Raw genomic sequence first — 20739 nt, forward strand, 5'->3', positions numbered from 1 at the left:
CATAAACTCGTGAGTCTTTTTGTACAGCGGCAATTTCAAAATGGCGGCTGCTGCACGTTGTCTGCGATCGCTCACTCGTTCTTCGACTGGTTTGAAGGTAAACAAGCTTGATGCCTTATTTCGTCTTTTTAATGTGAACCTTAAAGCCAATCTTTATATTTCTGTTGCAGTTATCCGCTTGCATCTCGAAGAATTCCTCGCACAGTAAGCTGGCTTGTACCTACTGCATTTTACACTTTAGAATGTTTGGTGCTTCTTGTTGATATTTGACAGTGATTGTTATGCAACTGTTTTACTGTTTATAGATATGAGATTTTCTTCTACTTGTACACTTATTTCTTTTAACCGGTGGCCGGTGTATTAGAATTGTAGGAGAAATTAGGCTGGACCCTCTAGTGAATTAATGATTATGAACTCGTTCGCGGCTAACTATCGTTAAACATAAATATATGGCTGCCTGCTTCCCAACTAAATCGTCTTGGGAGGCTTCTGGAAAATACCCCCAAGAAATGTACAGCAAACCAAGAGATCAAGCTTCTTGATTCAAGATAACTGAATTTTTGCGGACAGTATTTCAGCCAGGGGCAATATCCCCGAGGTTCCAACCTCAAGGGATCTGAAATCTGGAGTTCTTCTTTTGTGCCAGCCCTATACCCAACCCCCTCCCCCGCCACCCCACTTCACCATCAATCCACTCCATCCCAAAATGTCCCAAATCAAGCCCCCCCCCCCCCCCCCCCATAATACTGGTCTGAAAATCCCACCCCTACCTTCACGAAAAATAAAATTGATCCTCTCTTTACAAGATCAACCAATTTCCTTTAGTTTCATTGGGTGGAAAAAATTGTGGAATTAAATGCAAGTAAATGTTGATTTATTTACGCAAATTGATAAGTGAGAAAATGAGACTTGTGAATTTTATTCTCTAAATTAAATTTGGTGATGTTTGCACAATACTCCTACCTGCAGCTCTTTTCTTTGTTTTTATGGAAAAAAAGTCTGTCCCATATTTGGACATTTAATGCAACTATTTTCTCTTACAGGATCCATTAACGGCACATCATCACAACTGCTGAAGTCATTTCTTAGTACGGAGAGTGGGTTGTAAGTATTATCACAGATAAATGCCTCTGTATAGGATCCCCCATCAAATTATGACTGATGAATGGCCAGAGAAATTCCAAAGCCAACATACATCAACCTAGCTCTAGACAAATCTGATAGAATCTGTTTGTAGTGTGGGAAAGAAATTTTAAAACAACATGAGAAAAAGTTTGCAGAAGATGAAAACTTCTGTGGGAAAATGAGTGGCAGGCAGCTGTGACAGAAACTGCAGCTACAGTTTTAAGTTCTTCCAGACTTTGCACATAAGCTTAGGAATGTGTAGTATTGCAGCATTTTGTCACTGTCTAACTAGCCAAGCTTTTCTTTCAGGACTGAGGGAAAGGAGGACCAAAGGTTTCTCCCCCCTCCCCTCCCTGCCACTCTCCCCCCCCCCCCTTTCCCACTATTGCTGGTGACTATTTCCATAAAGCTCAAGTTAACCTTCTGCCCACTTTCATTTTTTGGTTCATTTGTTGTTGTTTTTTTTGCAGGATAAAAGGGTCAAGATCCGTTGGAATTTCTAATAGAATAAATTTCAGCAAACGATTTGCACCAACAGCTTTTGTTTGTAAGTTCTCCTCTAATTACTCTTTTTATTACAATTTTTTGTAAGTGCATGTTATCTGCTAGCATAGTTGCAAGTTGCCGAGTATCTTTCATCACCCTATAAAAATCTGCCAGGGTGAGAAATCTTCCCTGCGTGAAATTGTTGTGCTAAAATTATGGTAATATATTTTTTCCTTGTTACAGATCTGTGTGCTGTACTGTTGCCACTTGTACAAAGTTTTTAATTCATTTTTGACATCTTTCTCATATCCTGTTGGCCATTTTGACTGTGTCTCCTTGCCTTTTTACCTCCGGCAGTTATTGTATTTTGATTGGTCAGTAAAAATAGAAGTTATCAGAAAGTAGTCAAACAATTGTCAATAAGATGTAAAAATAAATTATCATAAACTTTGTCACATGGCACAGGGGTGCAGGAATGGCGCAGTGGTGAGAGCACTCAACTCCCACCAATGTGGTTCATGTTCAATTCCCAGTGTTGATGCCTCATGTGGCTTGAGTTTGTTATTGGGTCTCATCCCTGCTCTGAGGGTTTTTTCCAAGGTTCTCCGGTTGTCCTCCATCCACAAAAACCAACATTGTCAAGGTTCTCTGGTTGTCCTCCGTCCACAAAAACCAACATTGTCAAATTCCAATATGACCTGGAAACAGTGGATGAAAGAGCCACTCTGTGGAAGCCACTGAAATTGCCATTTTTTTTTTATTTGTATTACTGTAAATCAAAAATCTGGTAGATAAATATAAAATACATTGTCAAAACTGTTCTTGACCATAGACATCATTCTATCAACAGGTAACGTAGCCCAGATCTGTCCTCTTTCAATTGATGCCGGGGGTGATGTAAGTGACACTTTGGACGGTAACCTTGGAGACGATGATGGTGATACCTGGTCCCAGAATGACGATGAACCTTATTTAGGTGTCACCTAACACAGAGTTGCACAAGGAAACGCCTTTTCAACAAGTTTTATTTCAGTCAATGACAGAAAGCGGCAGTGTCAAAATGAGCAAGATTTTATTGTTTAAACATTAGAGGTGTCTTAATTCTACTGAGGTTTATTCAGTTGTGTCCAGTTTAAGTTTTTCAAAATCTCTTTGGTATTGTAAAACTAGCACTCTTCATTTAGTTGCTCATAAACAATCTATCTTTTTTCTTGAGAATGTTTTTTACTCATTATTTTCAACATGTTTTTTTGACATAACGGTTCTACTAAAAAGGCAAACTTTCTAAAATATGCACTGTATTTCATCCTCATTCTGTCAAAAGCTCATCCTCGGAGACCCAGGGGCAGATAGTTGGGTCAAAAGGAAGTCGAAGCAGCAAAGTCGAAGCGGCAAAGTTTAAACTTTGCCGCTTCGACTTCCTTTTGACCCAACTATCTGCCCCTGGGTCTCCGAGGATGTCAAAAGCTTAATACATGTCGCTATTTTATTTCTAAAATATCAGTACTTCGGGTAACATTTACCTCAGGAAAAATGATGTATTTTGTTCAGAGCTCCATTCAAACAGAAGAGCTTGGGCATATCTGCCTCAGCCTGTTGTGCTTGGTTTTATTTCCACTTACCTAAATAAACAATTTTACACAAATTCAACAACTTGTTATGTGGTTATAAACTTGCTTAGAGCTCTTGATTTTTTTTCATCCTGTACTCGAGAAGTGTCATCTTGCGTGGTGTCAGATGCTCGATCGTCGTGATTCACGTGCAGCATGAAGCTAGTATGAAGATGAAAAATCAATTTCAAATGCTGTCTTGCTCTGATTAAGCTGATTCTGTTGTATAAAGCTAAACTTAAGCGCTAAAAGACCCGGGGGGTGGGGTACCCATAAATTTTGGATAGGTGTGTGCGCCCAGGTTTTTAAACCCTGACCCTATTTAAGGATAGGACAAACAAACATTGATAACCTATTTAAGGCCCAAACCCGAGCAATGACACCCTATTCAAGGGAAAAACAAAAACTAAGAATTTAATGTCGTGAACGGATTTATTTCGTTCCTGTAACATCAGAAGTTAAGCATCAAGCATAGAATACTACAGTAAGCCTAGTTCAATAATATGCCATCATAACCATGGAACATCTTTCAGAGAAGTTTGTTCACCGCTGCGACAGTGTTATGCTAGCCTGCAGAGCTAGCAGAATTGCTTCTGTGCTGGAAAGAGTTTTGGTGGCGAAACCGCTATTCGCGCGGCTTTGCAGCGAAAAGCAAGCGCCGCAGGCGAGAGAAAATTAAGATTCTCCTCCCCATTCACGTTTATATTAAATTTTTAATGCCTGATGTATTTACTGTGTTTTTTAAATAAAGATGATAATGATGATGATTCTCCACTCGATGCACTTAAAATTTAGTTGGCACTGAACTTAGGTACCCTATCTAAGGATCACACCGGGAACACAATGCCAACACATGCAAAAATGATACCCTATTTAAGGATTGAGACCCTACCAGGCAGCACATACCAATTAACCCTCATATATGGGAGTACCACCCTTTCCCCCAGGGAAAAGACTGGGTTTGGTGTGAGATTTTAGATGGGTTAATGGCACAGTTACTAATTGCGAAATGTCACACTTGTTTTGTGTGATCACAGGCCATGTTTCATTTCATGTACTTGTCAATATCATGTCTTATTCCAAAGAGAAGCCCCAAGAACTCGACAATCTTTTGAGAAAATTGGGAGTTCTGTGAATAGGCCTTTCCATTCGGATAGATAACAAGAGAGATAAGATAGTTCAGTCTTCAGATATTTCAGTTTCTATTTGGTATTTTAAATTTCAATAATTTATATTGTTTAGTCCTTCTCATGAGCTCTATTGCAATTGTACTAAAATAGCGCGGATAAAAAAGTGAAAATGAAATAATTATTTTCTTGGGTATTTTCCCAGTGCGGGGACGTGTGTCGCTGTGGAGACTGGAAACTAGCATGTTTCCAAGATGGCGGCAGAAGATGTGTGCTTCGATGAAGAACTTCTTTTCACAGAATTCGAAGTTGAGAAAGGGAAGAAAATGCCTGTTAAAGTGAAAAATAATTGCAGCGAGGAAAGTTCTTCAAGATCTTTAAAAGAAGAAAACTTACGTCTGAAGAAAGCACTGAAAACTTTGATCAGTTTGTTTAAGGTTGCTCGTGCTTCGACTCAAGACAACCAAACTCCATTGCCGGAAGTGTGTTCTCCCTTCTTTCAGGCTATATATTTTGATAACAGGACGTCTATAAGAACCAGAGAAAAGGTTGAAGAATTCGTTCAATCTTTGCAGGGCAATACAGAGGACAGTGATGAGAAAGAGTCGTTTGGAAGAGAAAATTTTCAACCTTCGATCTTCGATCTAAATTATGAACTGGATAAGTTGGCCAGGAATGGTGATGATTGCAATGTGATGGTGCCCGTTATTAGCTCTCTGCAGTATTACGATGAGTACTGCATAGACTGCTGTGGGTTTCCTCTTATTGATGAGAATCCTAGGATAAGCGATGGTTGGAATATTCCCAGTTATGAGCAGATTTATTTCAATGCTTTGCCTTGTGATGAACAGACGCCCAGAGTGAAGATTCGGCAGAGTAGAGCGTGTTTTAACTGTGGAAAATGTGGCCATAACGTTCAAGACTGTCCTGAACCTCAGAATTATGCAAGAATCAATGCAAATAGGAGAGATTTCCGGAACAAATTCGTCTCACCAGTTGGTTTAAAATCAAGGTATCATGGTGATGAATCCCTTGAAAAGCGCTTTGGAGGGTTCAAGCCAGGGGTGATTAGTGAGAACCTTAAAGAGGCACTTGGACTCAGTAAGGAGGATCTCCCTCTTTACATTTACAGAATGCGACATCTTGGGTATCCCCCAGGTTATTTGCCAAAGGCTGCAAAACCAAGTCTGCTTCTTTATGACGGTGAAGGCAACATAGATGACTACATAGTTGAAGAAGAGGATGATGATGGTGCTAAACTTTGCAACTCTCTAATCGAGTATCCTGGATTCACTGTTCCCCCTCCACAAGGTGAGATAATTTTCCTGAAGAGAAAGGAATTACTCTGTAAATGTTTGGCTAGGTTGTGCCTTTGGAATCCTATTCTTACTTAGACACCAAAATCCATACTCTATCCAGACATAGTATTTGCCAATTTCATTTCTCAACTAAATTATTTCACATCACACACACACCTCAGTCAATGATACTACCCTTTTACTAGGCTAGAAGTGATGGTGAAAAATCCCAAAATTTTGCATTAACAGCGGTAATCCTTAGATGGAAGCTTAATTGACGTGAAGCATTGTTCACTAAAATAAATACAGACAAAGGTCTCTGATTTCGGATTGCCAGATACTCGATGACAGTCTTGCAACCATATTCTGTCTAGGACGGGTCCAGGACAGACTCGCTTGAAATTATATATCCTGTTCAGGACAGAGGGGCCAAAAACCATACCCTATCCAGGAGCACGTCCCAGTATAGCCCATATAGGGGAGTACCTCCCCTCCCCCAGGCACTCACTATCAAGCCCAAGTCTTAATTTTACAGGTTTGCCTTGGAAATGTCAACTTATGAACAATTTACACACTCACAAGTTGACTTGCAATAGTGCTACATGTATTTCCATGCAGCCTCAAGTACTACCAGATCCATAGAGGCATATGAGAGCAGCTTGCTTTGGTTGACCCAATTGTGAAAACACATATCAACTTGGAATAAAATAATAATGTGATGGAATAACTTGCATGTAAATCTGACTATAACTGACGTGGGTGCAAGTCATCACAAGTACCAGGAAGTGCAAGTGTTTGCAAAAAGGGGCCAAAGAGAGTTTCATGCGCAGCAAGTTTCCAATACCATGCTCCCTTATATCTCCATTTGGCCAGATCTTTAAAAGCTCAACACTCATAACAAGTTGACAAAAAAAAATTTTTTTGACTAAAAGTAAAACTAATTCACAGGTTAAGAATAGAATTATTTTTAGTCCAGGTGTATTGTGTTGACCAGATTTGTCAGTTAATTTAATTTCATCAAGATTTATTTCACAACCAGGTGTGAGGGATAACGCTGCTCAGTTTGGATTGCCGCCGATGCAGTTACATCAGCAGATAGAAAACTTAGCAGCTTTATTAAGTCGCAGAAGAGGAGTGGCAAACAGGAATATGGCTGATCAGAACAACAAGAGAAAAAGACCAGAACTGGACAGAGATGAGCACGACATGGAAGTTGATGAGGATGGTAAGGATTTTATTTTTACAGCCATCCTACATCACATGTGACCCGTATTTCCGAGTATGAAATGAACATTCAAATTCCTCTTTGTAATGTCGTTCATTTGAATGGAATTTTGAACATTTCTCTGGAACTGGAAATCTTTCCCAAAAAGATGCATTAACTGAAAAAAAAGTTCAAAATATTCAGCAAATGTTTGTGCATAATGCTGTAATGAAACGAAAGATTCATAGCTTTATACCGTCAATAAACTATTTTTAAGGGTTTTTTATACAGGAACTCTGAAATCTTGCTGGTGATGTTCCAAACTGATATCTAAATTTCAAAACGCTGTTCAAATTTCAAAAATACCAGTCACGCATGACGTGGGTTGAACTGTAAAGAATTAAAGGACTTTCAGCAAGACTATCGCAAGTGCTTATTTTACCTTAACATCAGAATTCCTCCAAATAAGCCCAATTTTGGCACAGAGACAGGTTATCATGTAAGCAGGGGCGTACATAGTGGGGGGGGGGGGGGGGGCAACTGAATTTTAAGTTTGCCAAGCTATTTCTTGTAGCTATATTGGTCCGAAATCACAAGAAAATCGACTAATTGGCTGAAAAAAAATCTCCCTTCAATGTGAATTCAGCGTGTTTTGGTTTCTTTAAAGGTCTTAAAGGCAACTTTCTGTGCAGGGGTGAAAACAAAAACTTCCAACTGGAATTAAGAAACCCTGTCTGTATATGGGAGACCCCTAACGGAGGGGTGTGCGGAGTTTACCCCCCCCCCCCTCCCCCCAGACAAAAAATCCTAGGTACTGCTCTGGTAAGAAACTTAGTTGCATATTGAATTTTTGTATTAAATGATAAATGAACAAGAACTAGTTCAGATGGATTGGATAGCATGGCCATTGTTATCACTGTCACTTGTAACTAGCCCTGCTCACATTCATAATAAAATATGAACATTAGATATAGTTTTCCAAAATTACTCACATGCAAATACCAATTTTCTGCCTTTTATTTCACTTTGTTTCACTGAGTTTCACAATCACCTCTCATTGCCTCGACAACTCCACAACCACTCCTCGACAACTTGATCATGTAACTTGAAACAATATCTCGAATTTGATAAATATAATCATCTCTATCTTAATAAACAGTATAGTTTCCAGTGTTGTCAGGTAAATGTTTGAAATGGTTTCCCCTTGAGTTAATACACGGTCTGGGCACAGCCTGGTTAGTTATTGAGATTATATGGTTGTTTGTTTTAAAGGTGGAAAGAATACTATGTTAGAGCTCGGTCGACCAGATGTTAAGAGAACAAGGTATGATCTAGATGAAGGCAACACTCTTGATGATGACACAGGCTACTCTCCCTCACACCCTGGACTTCAATGTGGATCGCAGGAACAGGAACTTCTCAAGCAATACAGGAAGCACAGTGGAAGCAGTTCAACTAACGCTGATCATCCAAAGAAAAAACCCATGAGGAAGAAAAGCTTAGAAGAGGGTGAAGTGATCTCAGATGAAGATGGCGAGGTTGTTGAAGAGGGGGACGAAGAAGATGATTATCCTGAAACCATACTTGGCTGGTGGCTCAAGGAGCCACTGGGTGTGCTGTCGACGACGCAACCCAAGCTGTCACCGCCTCCAAAACCCTCAGTGCAGCTGCCGCTGGAAGCGCTGTCAAGATTCTACACCAACAGCACTGTGCTGCAGAAGATGAGTTTTGAAGACAGGGTCATGTGGTTGGATCCCATCTATGGTAATCTTCAGCCTGTGTCTGGGCGATATGATAGGCTAAGGAAACTGCTGGGGAAGAAGAACGCAGGGAAGTAGAATTTTCTAGCTGCCAGAAAGACATGCTAAATATCCTACAGTGAACATTCATTGAACTTCCTAACAGGTCTCTAATCAACTGTACATTTCTTTTGATACAAGTTCAGAGATTTCAGGATTTTAGTATCAGTATTCAGTTTGCATTTTTAGTTGAACAATAACAGTGTAACACACACTGCTTTAAGGTGGTCTTTAAACTGGCATTTAGGTTTCTTTTTTTTTGTAGACTTTTAGATGTGAAAAAATCATTGCAATCGAAAAAGATGGTTTTAGCCTCCAGTACTACCTTAACTTCAAAGAGCCTTTTGTAGACTTTGAGATGTGAAAAAATCGTTGCAATCGAAAAAGGTGGTTTTAGCCTCCAGTACTACCTTAACTTCAAAGAGCCTTATTGTTTTAAATTTGGCTCTCTGACACCAGTTGATGTTGCTTAGGAACCAGAGGGTAGGCCTTTTCTTGTAAACAGGGATCTGGAGACTCCAACCGTGGAATGATTTACCATAGTTTCCTTGGTCGAATTATCAGACTCTTTTGGTGCTGGTACAACTTTTTGGGCCCGAAAGCTGTTTTATGAGTACGATGTTCCTCTGCCGTTATTCATTCTTCATTTTGAAAGCTAAATCTTAGAGTTTTGATTGATGTAAAAAGAAAGCAAATGGCAATTTCCACCAAAAATTACCACCAGGCCCTGGTTGTTCAAAGAGCAGATAACACTATCCAGTGGACAGATCACTATCCAGCTGATAAAATGTACTCCAACCAATACATTTTACCCACTGGACAGCGAGTGATCCGTTGGATTAAGTTATCTGCTCTTTAAACAACTGGGGCCAAAAGATTGCAATAAATAAAGTAATAGTAATAAATAGTGCACTTGGTCAAAAGTCAACTAGTGCTTATCGATAATAATTAGAAGTTAACTAAGGTTTTTATAAGGATAACTTTAGTAAAAGGTAAAGGAAAGTCATTATCTAAACTGAGGAGCAAAAAGCGAACATTTTTTGGAAAAATCTTTATTAATTAGTTAACTGGATTCAAAGTTTACACTAAAGGTTAATTTACACCTACCAATCAAATGGGTCGATTTGGCCCAATTTGACAAAAAAAATGAGTTAGTGGACAAAATTCAGCCTGGAGTTGTGGTTAATGGGTTTTAGATTCTGGCATACGATTTTAGCAGAACGGTCTTGAGATTTTACTTTTGTAGACTTTTTTAAACTGTAATATGTGGTAACTCCTGCCAGGTCGTGAAATTCACTTTAACCCTTTAACCCCTCATATCAGAGGACAAATTCTCCTATCTTGCCCCCATACTTTTCTTATAAAAGTACTGTGGAGAAGTTATTAAAATATCAAGAAAATTCACCTAGGGTGATCATATCCTTAATTCTCATGACCTCAGGGATTGAATAAGCATTGATATTACAAGGAGAAGTTTGATGCTGATCACTGTTGGGGCTTAAAAGGTTAAATGGTATACACCTCTAGTTATCTGCCAAGCATCATGGGGTATTTTACATTTTTTTGACAGCATATTTCTTTATGAATATGGTATTTTGACATAGATTTCCATGGGCAAGTCATAAGTGGACGATTGTACAGTTAAACCACTAACTATGAGTTCAATTAATTGTATCAATTGTAATATTATTGTATTAATTGGATCGATTTTCACATTCCTGTAAATGACATTTTTTTCTCAGAAATACCTAATGAGAAATACCTACATGTATATAACTAAATATGTACAGCGATTTTTTTCCAGATTACTTTAATAATTTTACAGCTTTTTTGAGAAGGGAGATCTAGTATAATTCAAGGAATCCTTTACATTTTCACGTGGCATGTTCTTGTTCTTAATTAAGGAGGATTGATCTACGTTAGTTTTACAAGTAAAATGTCGATCACGATGAAGAAGATTTCATCCGATTTCCAACCGTCGAGAAGTGGCAGAAAAAAACGAGGTGTAGCCGAGTATTTTTTTTAACCAACTTCGAGGTGCTTGTAAATAGGATGAAACTTTATTTCGAATGTTTGATATAGCTTCTCAAACCATTTAATATTTCTTGAAGAAATTGACAGCAAAAACTCACCCAAATTGTGATAATTAACATCTTCACGGAAGTGATTTTCTTCGTTTTTCTTGTCATGAATTGTTAATGAGTTTGAGAATTGTATGTAAAATGTTCAGTAATCTATATTCGCTCATGGGTTGTATATTGTAAGACACTCGCTTGACTCACCAGAGAGGCGCCAGGAATCTCTGTAGTCCTTCTTTACATCTACTCTACCAGTATCACTCAAATCACGCCTTACTTTATAGTGTGCTGTAAACATGTTTACGACTGTGATTCAACCAAGGCCAGATGGTCCCGACAAGAGATAAGAATTGGTTTTGCCAAAATACTCTAAGAGGAAAGAACAACACAACTGTTCTAAGAAAATAGACAGAAAGGGAAACCAATCAGGCTGATAAAATCCTTAAGTGTTTTGCTTTATTTTCAACCTTCGAGGGGGTCCAAGCCAAGGTTAAAGGAAGTAGGCAAATCTGTACACAGCACAGCGATTAACTCTAATCTTTGAACAACAGGAAAATGTCAAATAATCTGGAAAACATCCAACAAAACTATCGAAAGGAAATAACAACTGTATTCTAAAATTAAAGTCGAAAACATACCCTTGCTTTAGCTTCACAACAATATTTTCTCTGAACCAGTCGTCGGTATATTTTTCTCAAGTCTCTCTCATTAAATCTGCTTTAAAAAGATCTGGGTGGGAGATTTTAGTTCGTGTTATGCGCATGTGCACTTCGAAATGATAACCGATTGAAATTTTTAGTTTCGCGCTTGCATTTATCTTCAAGAATAATCTCCAACGGTAATATACATTATCTCATCTCTGCCAAACAATTGTACAAAAAATAAAGGTGATGTTAAACGAGAGTATTTTTAACGCAACAGCTTGTTGCGGTAACCTGTTGTTAGTTTTGGAAGACAGACAAAAAAAATAACTAGCAACGTGTTGCGGCAATTAAATGCTTCGTTGAAAGTTGTTCGCGCGCTGTTGCACGATAACAACTGCCGAAACAGTGTGCGTTACAAGTATAATAATCGTTACATACAACATGGCCTTGAATGAATTATTTTAACGCGAGCGTACATAACCGTTACAGAAAGGACGAGAAAAACTTGTCATGATATCAAGAAAATTTTGATTCCAAAAATTTATTTATTTTGGATGGCTAGTGTGCCATATCACTTTTCGATGCTCAAAAATAACGAAAATTCAGAATTTTTCCCAAATATTTTCACGAACACTTTGTTGTTAAAGAATGATCAAGACCTTTATTTGTTAGCTTTTTCCTACTCTAAACTAGACGCCACTTTTGACCCTCTGTAAACAGAAGGAATTATAAATTTCCATGTTACGAAACTTTAGATGACGTTTGACTAAAGAGCAGATTAGTATCTCATTGCACGCAATTATAAATCCGAATCCCAACAGGTATTCCCCGAAAAGAACCGATCAGCTCGATTATTCTGTTGTTGCTTGCCAGTAAGTCTTTTTCTCTAAAGTCTTTGTTGCTCGTAAGATAAAACTCAGGACCTACCATTTGACTAAGAGCACGAAATTGAGTTCGAGTTCGACTTTTGAAACCTACTTTGCATGCTTTAGTTAATAACTTGTCACACCAATCTTCTTTGTATGGTAAACAACAGGAAGGAGCGAGAGTTCTGGGGATGAGACTGATTTGAAATTTGAAGGTCGTACTCGTACTCAATCGTTGTACTTGACTCTGATCTGAATCGAAGGTCCCTAAACTTGATCAATGCTCATGCTTGAAAAGGTATTGCGACACCAATGTCGCAGGAATGAGAGAAAACTTGGTCAGCTTCTGAGAATGACTAAAATGAAACTCATTAGTTGATAAAGAGAAGCACTTGGACCACAAAGATCTTGTCAGAATACGAAAATGGTTTCTAAAAGTTCATATATTCTACGAAAAGTTTTAAGGGTCAGGCAATTGAAGTTGGGCCGAAACGCTAAAGCTAAACAGCCTAAGCAAGTTACGATCTGTTCCCCCTACGAACAACTAAACGAGCGCGCGCCTGTGCTTGAAACTGTTCAGCAAAAACGTCCAATTATTCAGTGATAAATATTGCCTCGCTTGTCCGTTTTCTTTGAACGAAGTATCTCCTCTTCACTCGCAAATTTCCGATTAGGGAAAAAGAAAGAAAGAAAACGTACAAGTCTTAGTGCGAACGTATTGTTCAATCAAGAATTTATTTTAGAGGCAATTTTAAATTTAGTCGTGCAAACAAAATGACCTGCCGGGCGCAAAGCAATTTTGAAAATCAATTAATCAAAACAAGTCCGCACTATGCACACACTGAATTTCCCATAAAGGGTTTTTAAAATCTTTGGCTGCACAACTAATTTCCGTCTCATTGCTGTTATCTCCAGACTTTGTGGCTGCGCGGCTTGTAAGTAGGAATCGTCGGCCACTCTTACAAACTCAATAATCAAGATTAACTTCCTATTGCTTTTACAAACAAATCTTACCAACAATTTATTGGCTTTTTAGAGGCAAAAATCACGAAATGAAATTTTAATAGCATTAAAAGTTATTAATTCTCGATGGCCAGCTTTTCAAATTGTCGTGAAACTTCGGAAAATTTAAGGCTGGAGTTAAAAAAAATCGCAACAAGGGGGAAATACACAGGGTGTGTTGCAAAAGGCGATTTATAATTCGTGAAACTTGTGTAGCTATCTTGTTGCGAGACAAGTCGCACGAAACGCGACTTTGAGCAAAACCGCTCTAAGTCCATATAAACAAAGGCGTGTGTTCAGATCATGTTGACCTTCAAAGTCACAGCATATATGTCTAATCTCTTTTCTGCTTTTTATTTAGCGCCAACGCCTGCAGCCAAAAGTAACATGCGCCTTAACTTATCAAAACCTTAACTTTTTTAGTTTGACATGTTGTTGCCCGCCCAGTTACAACTAAAGAAAGCGTCCGAGTTAGCTTGCACGTGTGGTTTTTGATCCCGTGTCATTAATTGGTTGAAACGTTTGGAAACCAACTAAAGGCTGCCAAAGGATTGACCCTTTAACAATTTTGTTTCAGTCTTTCAATAAAACCAGAGGAAGTTTTCCCTTTCAAGGATAGCTTTGTTTTTAAACCGGTCTGTGACCATTTTTATGGTAATGAGTATTGATAAAACATCACTTTTTAAAACGAAAGTTGTGTCAAGTTTGTTTATCAAACATATAATTGGCTAATCGCCTCTTTTTCTTTCTTTATCTCGCTTTCCTTTGAAAGTTTTCTGCAAAAGTGTTTTGTTCTCACCTCTTTTTCTCATTAGTTGAACATGCCGGAACGATAAAATGTGATTTTGTGGATCTGGAAATACTATACAGAAAATGGCTTTTCTCCGAAACGAAACTGGATTTCGTCTTGAAAATAATAGCTTCGAAACATCTTGTTTCTGTATGCAAATGATTATCAAGACAGGTGGATATTTGTCATATTCTTTCGAAAGCTGTAGAACTGTATTTTGCGCACGACGGAAAACAAACTAAAGCCATTGAAGGATAACATTTCATGTAAATTCCCTTTTCATTCAAAATTTATCGTGTGTTGTATTGTCTTTGCTTTCCCAATTCCAATTCAAGTTCATTTACTTTGTGGTTGTACAAAACGCTTCCTTTCTCGGATATTTCAGTCCATTTCGTTATAATAATAATCCGCTGCCAACAACGCTATCGCTTATTTAATAACTTCAATACATAGGTTTGACAGCGACCAATTATTCACTTTGACTAAGATTTAGCATGATTTAAAACTCTCTTAATCAATATTAACCTTCAAATATCTTCAGTAATTACAGGGATGCTTTTACCTCAATAATATTCCTTATATAAAGAAAATCCTTTTCAATTTAAACCGCGAAAAATGCAAATTTGTAATAATAGCGCATAAAAGCTGTGATATTATTGTTTTTAAATAGCTAGCCGGGGATCAAAAACCTTTCGCGCGCGAGATTTTGCAGCCATAAATCAAAATTTGATCTTTGATTCTCAGTGAACCAGTTGCTTGCATAACTTGTGGCCAACAACATGTGGACATCCTGCGAGTATCCCGCATAACCGTGATAATAATCATAACAACGTTTCGCCGCGTTAAAAATGCGGTTTCGATCAACGTAGTAAGGCTTGTTCAACAAATACCGCGAAACTAAACTTGCGAGCTGTGCGATGCTCGCGGGCGAGTATCCGTAATTGTAATCGGGGTCCCAGTCTGCGTCGAACTCGCTTTCATCGTACATTCGCATTTCTAGCTGAAACTGCAATTCTCTTAGTTCCACTTTGACTCGCCGCACATCCCCTTCTGATTCCATTAAAGCCTTCTTGGTCTTTTTAACATCCACCTCCAATGCCGCAATCTGTTTTGTAAGGCCATCAATGGTTGGTTCGTCTTTTCGTTTCTTGTGCTTTGCAACCAAGTCCTTTATAACTTCGCATTCTTCATGATGATCCGGCAGCTCAAATCGCTTCACTTTCTTGCCACACGCACCGCATTCAATCAGCCCAAACTCGCACACTTGTAGGTGCGTTTTAAGTTTTTCTAGTTTCAAAACCATTTTACAACCATTCTCATCGTTGTCACAGTAAACCGCCAGTCCGTCTATGACTCCTCTGAGGGCCAAAACCGGAATCACATCGACAACTGAAACGCCCGATCGACAAGATGGACAAGAATGGGTGTTGGGGCGATCGAGCCAAATATGCAAGCATTCATCGCAGAATGAATGCCCACACGGTGTAATAACAGCATTTTGTAAGACCCCGGCGCAAATACTGCACATTAAATTCTGATCCACGTGTGTCACAAACCGATTTAGTCCATAGCCCATCCTCGATCGCGTCAACTTACTTCAAAATGTTTACTTTCACTAGTACAAGACTACAAAATTGTGCCGTCTGCTTACTCTGGGTCCTGTCGCTTCAGATGAGCGGTACGGTTGGTTTATTGCGTGCCCGTCAGCTGATAAAATATTGTTTTGGGAAAACTGAACACGTCACTTTTCATCAACGGACAAAAGATCGCGCGTGATTTGCATAACGTGACACGAGCGCGCGAGTTCGTTTAATTTTTCCCGCCAGAAACAGAAAGTAAATCAAAGATATCCTCGAAATATGGGGAATAAAAGGCTTTACCATCAAAATATTTCATTTTCACGCGATCCTTACAATTTTAATGTCTGCTGTTATTTTGCCGTATTTAGCAGGTGATTAGCATCTTAAGGTTTTGTTTCGATGCTTTTGCTATTATTGAACCTGTTGTTTTGTATTTTCAAAGCCCCCCGAAGAAACTTTATTGTGAAATTGAATATATAGATATAAATAATCCCAGGTATTGGCTAGGAAGTCTTCAAATCTAGTATTGTTAGCTGGCGTTTTATTTCATTTATACTGCACGCAGAGACAAAAGATGGCGAAGAACATTCTAGACAATAACGAGCCCATTTTGTCCGCCAATATTGTATTCTCTCTACCTGTTGAACTCTTTGTTTTGAAACAACCTGTCTCGCAGCAGATTTGGCGGCCAGTGCTACGATCACTGACCCAATACTTTAGCTGTTTTACTGATAAAATAAACCAAAATTTATTTGCATATTTTTATGTCATTTATGATAAAAAGTTTTTCAAGATGCAATCTTTCTTTTGTTCGCACTCAACCTTATGGTTCGCACTTTGTGAGTTTTATGCTATAATTATGATTGACATGTATAGCTTGATTGGCTTTACTCGCTTGATAGGTTTCAAAAAACCCAACCTGGTGTGAATAGCAGTTGTCGATCAAAAACAATGTTCTTGCTTTAAAGAGAATGACAATGCGTTTTAATCACGTGCAACAAGCGTGAGTTAAATGTTTTATATCAAGACTTGTACTGAATTTTATGCCAATGATTCATTTTGGATAAAACACTGAATAAATTTGACCAAACGTTACCAGGGAGGTCTTCTATCCTCTAGCGGTGTTTATCTAACCGTCTGGTGATTTTTTGGTGGCATATCATTACGGTAAATTTAAGTGTGGAAAACATGGCAAAAAATAAAAGATAGATGGGGGAAAATTTAGTTTTTGCTCTTATTATAACCTTTCTGGCAGTAATAATTGTAAATTCCCTGTTACAAACCATGTTATTCTATATACTCTCTCTTGTACGCAGGTTATCACTGGTATATATACGTACAGATGTACAAATATTGATATCTGCAATGTAAAATCATGTTCGGTTTAATTATATTGTCGGTCGGTCGCTTTAATTGTATTGCTCTTTAATTCGAAAGTGGTCTCATATCGAAATATTATTATTATTATTATTCGTTTGATCTAGAATCGAGCTATTTTGCTTTTGAGTAGAAATTGCTGAATTACAATTAACATTCACACATTACGTTAACATGAATCGGAAAAGCAACATGCCGAAAAAGAATTCCGAAATAGATTAAAATTCTGAAAAGTCAACAAAGTTGAAATTAAAGTTAAAAATTAAAGTTGGCAAATGCAAAGTCTCTGCCTCTCTCGCTCGGTCCTTCATGTAGATGCGGAAAATACGTGTTACAATACAGCCAAAGAGAATTTCTCAGCAAAAGCGGCAAATCAAGCGGTCAGATTCCCTGCGTCACTCAGTGGGGGAAAGAAGGCGCATGTCCTGTAAAACTGCCAGACCAATCCACCTTTTTTTCGCGAGCGGCAACCGATAATGACTTGTCTTTGGCGGAACTTTTCCCGCGCTCGACACCAGTTGCACGCTTTCCCGCGCTGAACCGGTTGTTTGTTTCTTCTCCGAGTTCTTATTGGTTCGTTTGCATCACCTATTTTTGTTGTGATCGATGATTGACATACACAAGATTATCTCTAAAGTTAAATCCTTAGTAGAAAAAGTATCAAGCATCTTACAATTCTTGATAATTTCTCATTCTAAGCAACCATGTCGTAAACCTTGTATACAAATGTAAAACTCTCTGTCTTTATTCTTTTATATATTTCTCTCCTTTCTATTTTATATTGTTTTCTTTTACTACAATGTATATATAAAAAAAGAATTTCTCATTAAACTTCTATAGACAGGGCCGCCAAGGCTAGCACTAGCTACCTGCGGGCCAGTCCAGTTGTAAATAGTTAAAATTAAGAATATAAAGATTGTTGTTGTTGTTGTTGTTGCTGGTTGGGTAACTTTCCAACTTTTGTCCCGTCATATATTCATGAGAGAGCAACGTAACCAGGCGCGTCTACTGTATAAGGAACTTATGTGGAATGGCTTGTGATCTAACTGTGGTGTTCATCACAAGCCAATGAAATCATCCGGAAGTATTGCCCAAAAGTTTTCAACTTTGCTTGTATAAGGGCTTTATAATTAAACAGAAACATGTCATGTCAGGCACTTGAAAAAGAGACAAATGGCGCTGTTACACCAGGCAATTTTTCTTGCAACTTGCCTCGCAATTTTGTTGCGACACAAGTTGCACGGATCGTTGCCTAGTGTAACCCCACGCCCTGAAACGATCATGTCTCGTTGTGGTTGCTGCAATCGTTGTCAGAAGTAGAATTCGGCTCTACTTCGCGGTGCAACGGACTGTAACAAAAACGTTGCGAGGCATGTTACACTAGACAACTATCCATGCAACTTGTGTCACGACGGCAAAACGAGATTTCGAGACAAGTTGCAAGAACAATTACCTAATGAAACAGCGCCTGATCGACATTGTCATGGAAGCAATTAATGATGTGGAAACATTCAGGGTCAGTTATTAAAAGACAGTTTAGACGGTGTTTAACAAAACCACGTTCTAAGCCATTTTCAGTTTTGCCAACAGTCATATCTAAACATTGCTGTTGACGGTAACAAGAAGGCTTGCATCCCAGACTAGAAAACTATTTATCTACTTAAAGTAAACTACTTATGAACAGATTTGGAGGCCCACTGATTGTCTTAAGCCGCGGCCTAAGTTAGACTCTGTTTAAATAACTGGCTCTCAGTGTTCCGCTGACTGTGCTTTCCGTGTTTGCGCGCGCACAGGACTGAAGCATTTGTTGTGGACACCGAAAGACGTTTTTGAAGTTTTTCGTAAACATTTTGCTTACCAGCCAATTTCTCATGAGCGCGCACCGATCACAAAACGCGCTGAAGGTCATTTTTGAGGCCAATGGCCTCGAGCCACGCGCCATTATCAAATTAGCGCGATTATTAGAATTAATCAGGAATAATGTGTTTGATAAGTTAATCAGATGTTACGTCACAAAAGGCGACTTTGCTCGCTCGTTCGATCGAGGCTGTCGGCCATCCTCATGGATCATGGACAGACATAGATCATTGTCCTTTTGTACCAGTCTCGTGGCCAGAGTTCGAAAAAGTGTCTCCATTGAAGTGGTCAATGAACTTCTAGATCAGCGAAACATATTCACGGATCTCCTGTACAAGCTAGAGGCCGCAACAAATGTCAGTAGACAGACGCTCTTTCTTGGCGGCCTCTGCTTCATACTATTCTACCTCGCTGTTGGTTATGCTGCAAACTTGCTTTGTTACTTTCTCGGCTTCGTTTTTCCGACGTACGCTTCCGTAAGGGCGATCGAGTCCCGAGATGTTGCCGACGACACGAAGTGGCTTACGTATTGGGTGGTTTTCAGCACAGTGAATTTCTTTGAAATTTTCATGCTGTGGATTCCGTTGTATTACCTGCTGAAGTTTATCCTGCTTGTGTGGTGTATGTTTCCTGGACCGTGGAGTGGCACGATCGTGATTTATAACTTCCTTATTCGTCCCTTCGTGATGAGACACAGGAACAAGTTTGACACCGCTATATCCCAGGTTGCGAAGCAAGTCCGAAAGGCTGCCGAGAAAGCTGTGGAAGATTACGAGCCTATGGCGAGCATGGATCTGTTCTCGGAAGTCACCAAGATAGGAAGTGGCGTGTTGGCTATTAAGGAAGTGGACGACAGCGGTGAAGATCTCAATGCAAACAAAAAGGAAGACTGAACAATGTAACTCACTAACCCCGACGCAGATGGTTTTCAGATATCTACGCTGAATAATTGTCTTTTGTCGCTCTTAGAACTGATAACCTATCGTCCTAAATGGGTACGGATTTTAGGCTTTCTTTCCGAAGAATCAGTGTAAAAAATCCTCTCTATCTCTTCAGTTTTTAATAAATCAAACTAACATAAACCAAAGTGTGTTTTTGGATCTGCCTGGCACTGAGACGCATGGTTCTGATATGGGAGAACCGTCAATAGAACGGCTTACGAGTTTGAGTTAAATGCGGGGAACAATAAAAATAAAACGAGGTGTTTAGGGTTAAGCAGTGAATGTAGAATTTAGGCCTAAGCGATACACTAACTTTTTTGTAGCTTACCCCTGACGCGGTATCATGCAAAAAAAAAAAAAAAAAAATCAGAAACAAAAACATGACAAAAATAAGAAAAAAACAATGGCAATCCAGACTGCTCAGGAGACTGGGCTCACTCGATTTTGCTCGGTATATAAGACGTTATTCACTAGCACTGACCATAATTTAACTCGAAATCAACTCGAACTCAAATCGGCTTGGGCTTTTTTTTTTTTTATTTCAGTTTCTGTGCGAAACTGTTATAGGCCACAATACAAAGAGGGGAGTGTCTTTCCCCTCAGTTCTTTGTTTCCATTATGTTTACCTCACGTTTTGTTCTATCCTGTAGGCATTTTCCTACAGGGAAAAGCGTTCTCTTACTATATTTACTCGATGTAGTCAGACTCTAACTTGACTGGGCTTTCCCTTTATCCACCCCGAAAATCTGCAGTAAATTTCTTCGGTGTCCAAACGGGAAAACTTTTGTCGCGAGAACAAAATGTTTCTAAAAAGAATATGCATCTTTTTTTCGGAAGCGAACAACAAAAACAACAACAAAAACGAAATCTTTCGTTAGAGTGCAACCGGAGAAACACCCAGGAAACAGTAATATGGAAGAAAAGTTAAGCAACGTTGACGGCGACAATGCCACAG

The 20739-nt window shown here is 38.9% G+C and overlaps 3 protein-coding genes and 1 pseudogene across 3 annotated transcripts; 3 read left to right on the forward strand and 1 right to left on the reverse strand.

The window, feature by feature from the left end:
* Positions 1-2: 2 nt before the first annotated feature.
* Positions 3-2862, forward strand: LOC146467492 (uncharacterized). The gene is made up of 5 exons (XM_085125800.1): positions 3-97; positions 171-204; positions 1044-1104; positions 1596-1672; positions 2462-2862. The coding sequence occupies exons 1-5, from the start codon at positions 41-43 to the stop codon at positions 2596-2598; spliced, it is 366 nt and encodes a 121-aa protein (XP_084981926.1). The 5' UTR covers positions 3-40; the 3' UTR covers positions 2599-2862.
* Positions 2863-4564: 1702 nt separating this feature from the next.
* Positions 4565-8974, forward strand: LOC146467493 (zinc finger CCHC domain-containing protein 8-like). Its single transcript, XM_085125804.1, has 3 exons — positions 4565-5659; positions 6686-6871; positions 8123-8974. Exons 1-3 carry the CDS (start codon positions 4603-4605, stop codon positions 8686-8688), a joined length of 1809 nt encoding a protein of 602 aa, XP_084981930.1. The 5' UTR covers positions 4565-4602; the 3' UTR covers positions 8689-8974.
* Positions 8975-14444: 5470 nt separating this feature from the next.
* On the reverse strand, positions 14445-15760 carry LOC146467494 (E3 ubiquitin-protein ligase NRDP1-like). The gene has a single exon (XM_085125805.1). It carries the CDS (start codon positions 15603-15605, stop codon positions 14700-14702), a length of 906 nt encoding a protein of 301 aa, XP_084981931.1. The 5' UTR covers positions 15606-15760; the 3' UTR covers positions 14445-14699.
* Positions 15761-19055: 3295 nt separating this feature from the next.
* Positions 19056-19736, forward strand: LOC146467495 (receptor expression-enhancing protein 5 pseudogene; annotated as a pseudogene).
* The last annotated feature ends 1003 nt before the right edge of the window (positions 19737-20739 follow it).

The sequence above is a fragment of the Pavona decussata genome, unplaced genomic scaffold, assembly GCF_977016875.1.
Source record: "Pavona decussata unplaced genomic scaffold, jaPavDecu1.1 SCAFFOLD_135, whole genome shotgun sequence".
NCBI classification, from domain to species: domain Eukaryota; kingdom Metazoa; phylum Cnidaria; class Anthozoa; order Scleractinia; family Agariciidae; genus Pavona; species Pavona decussata.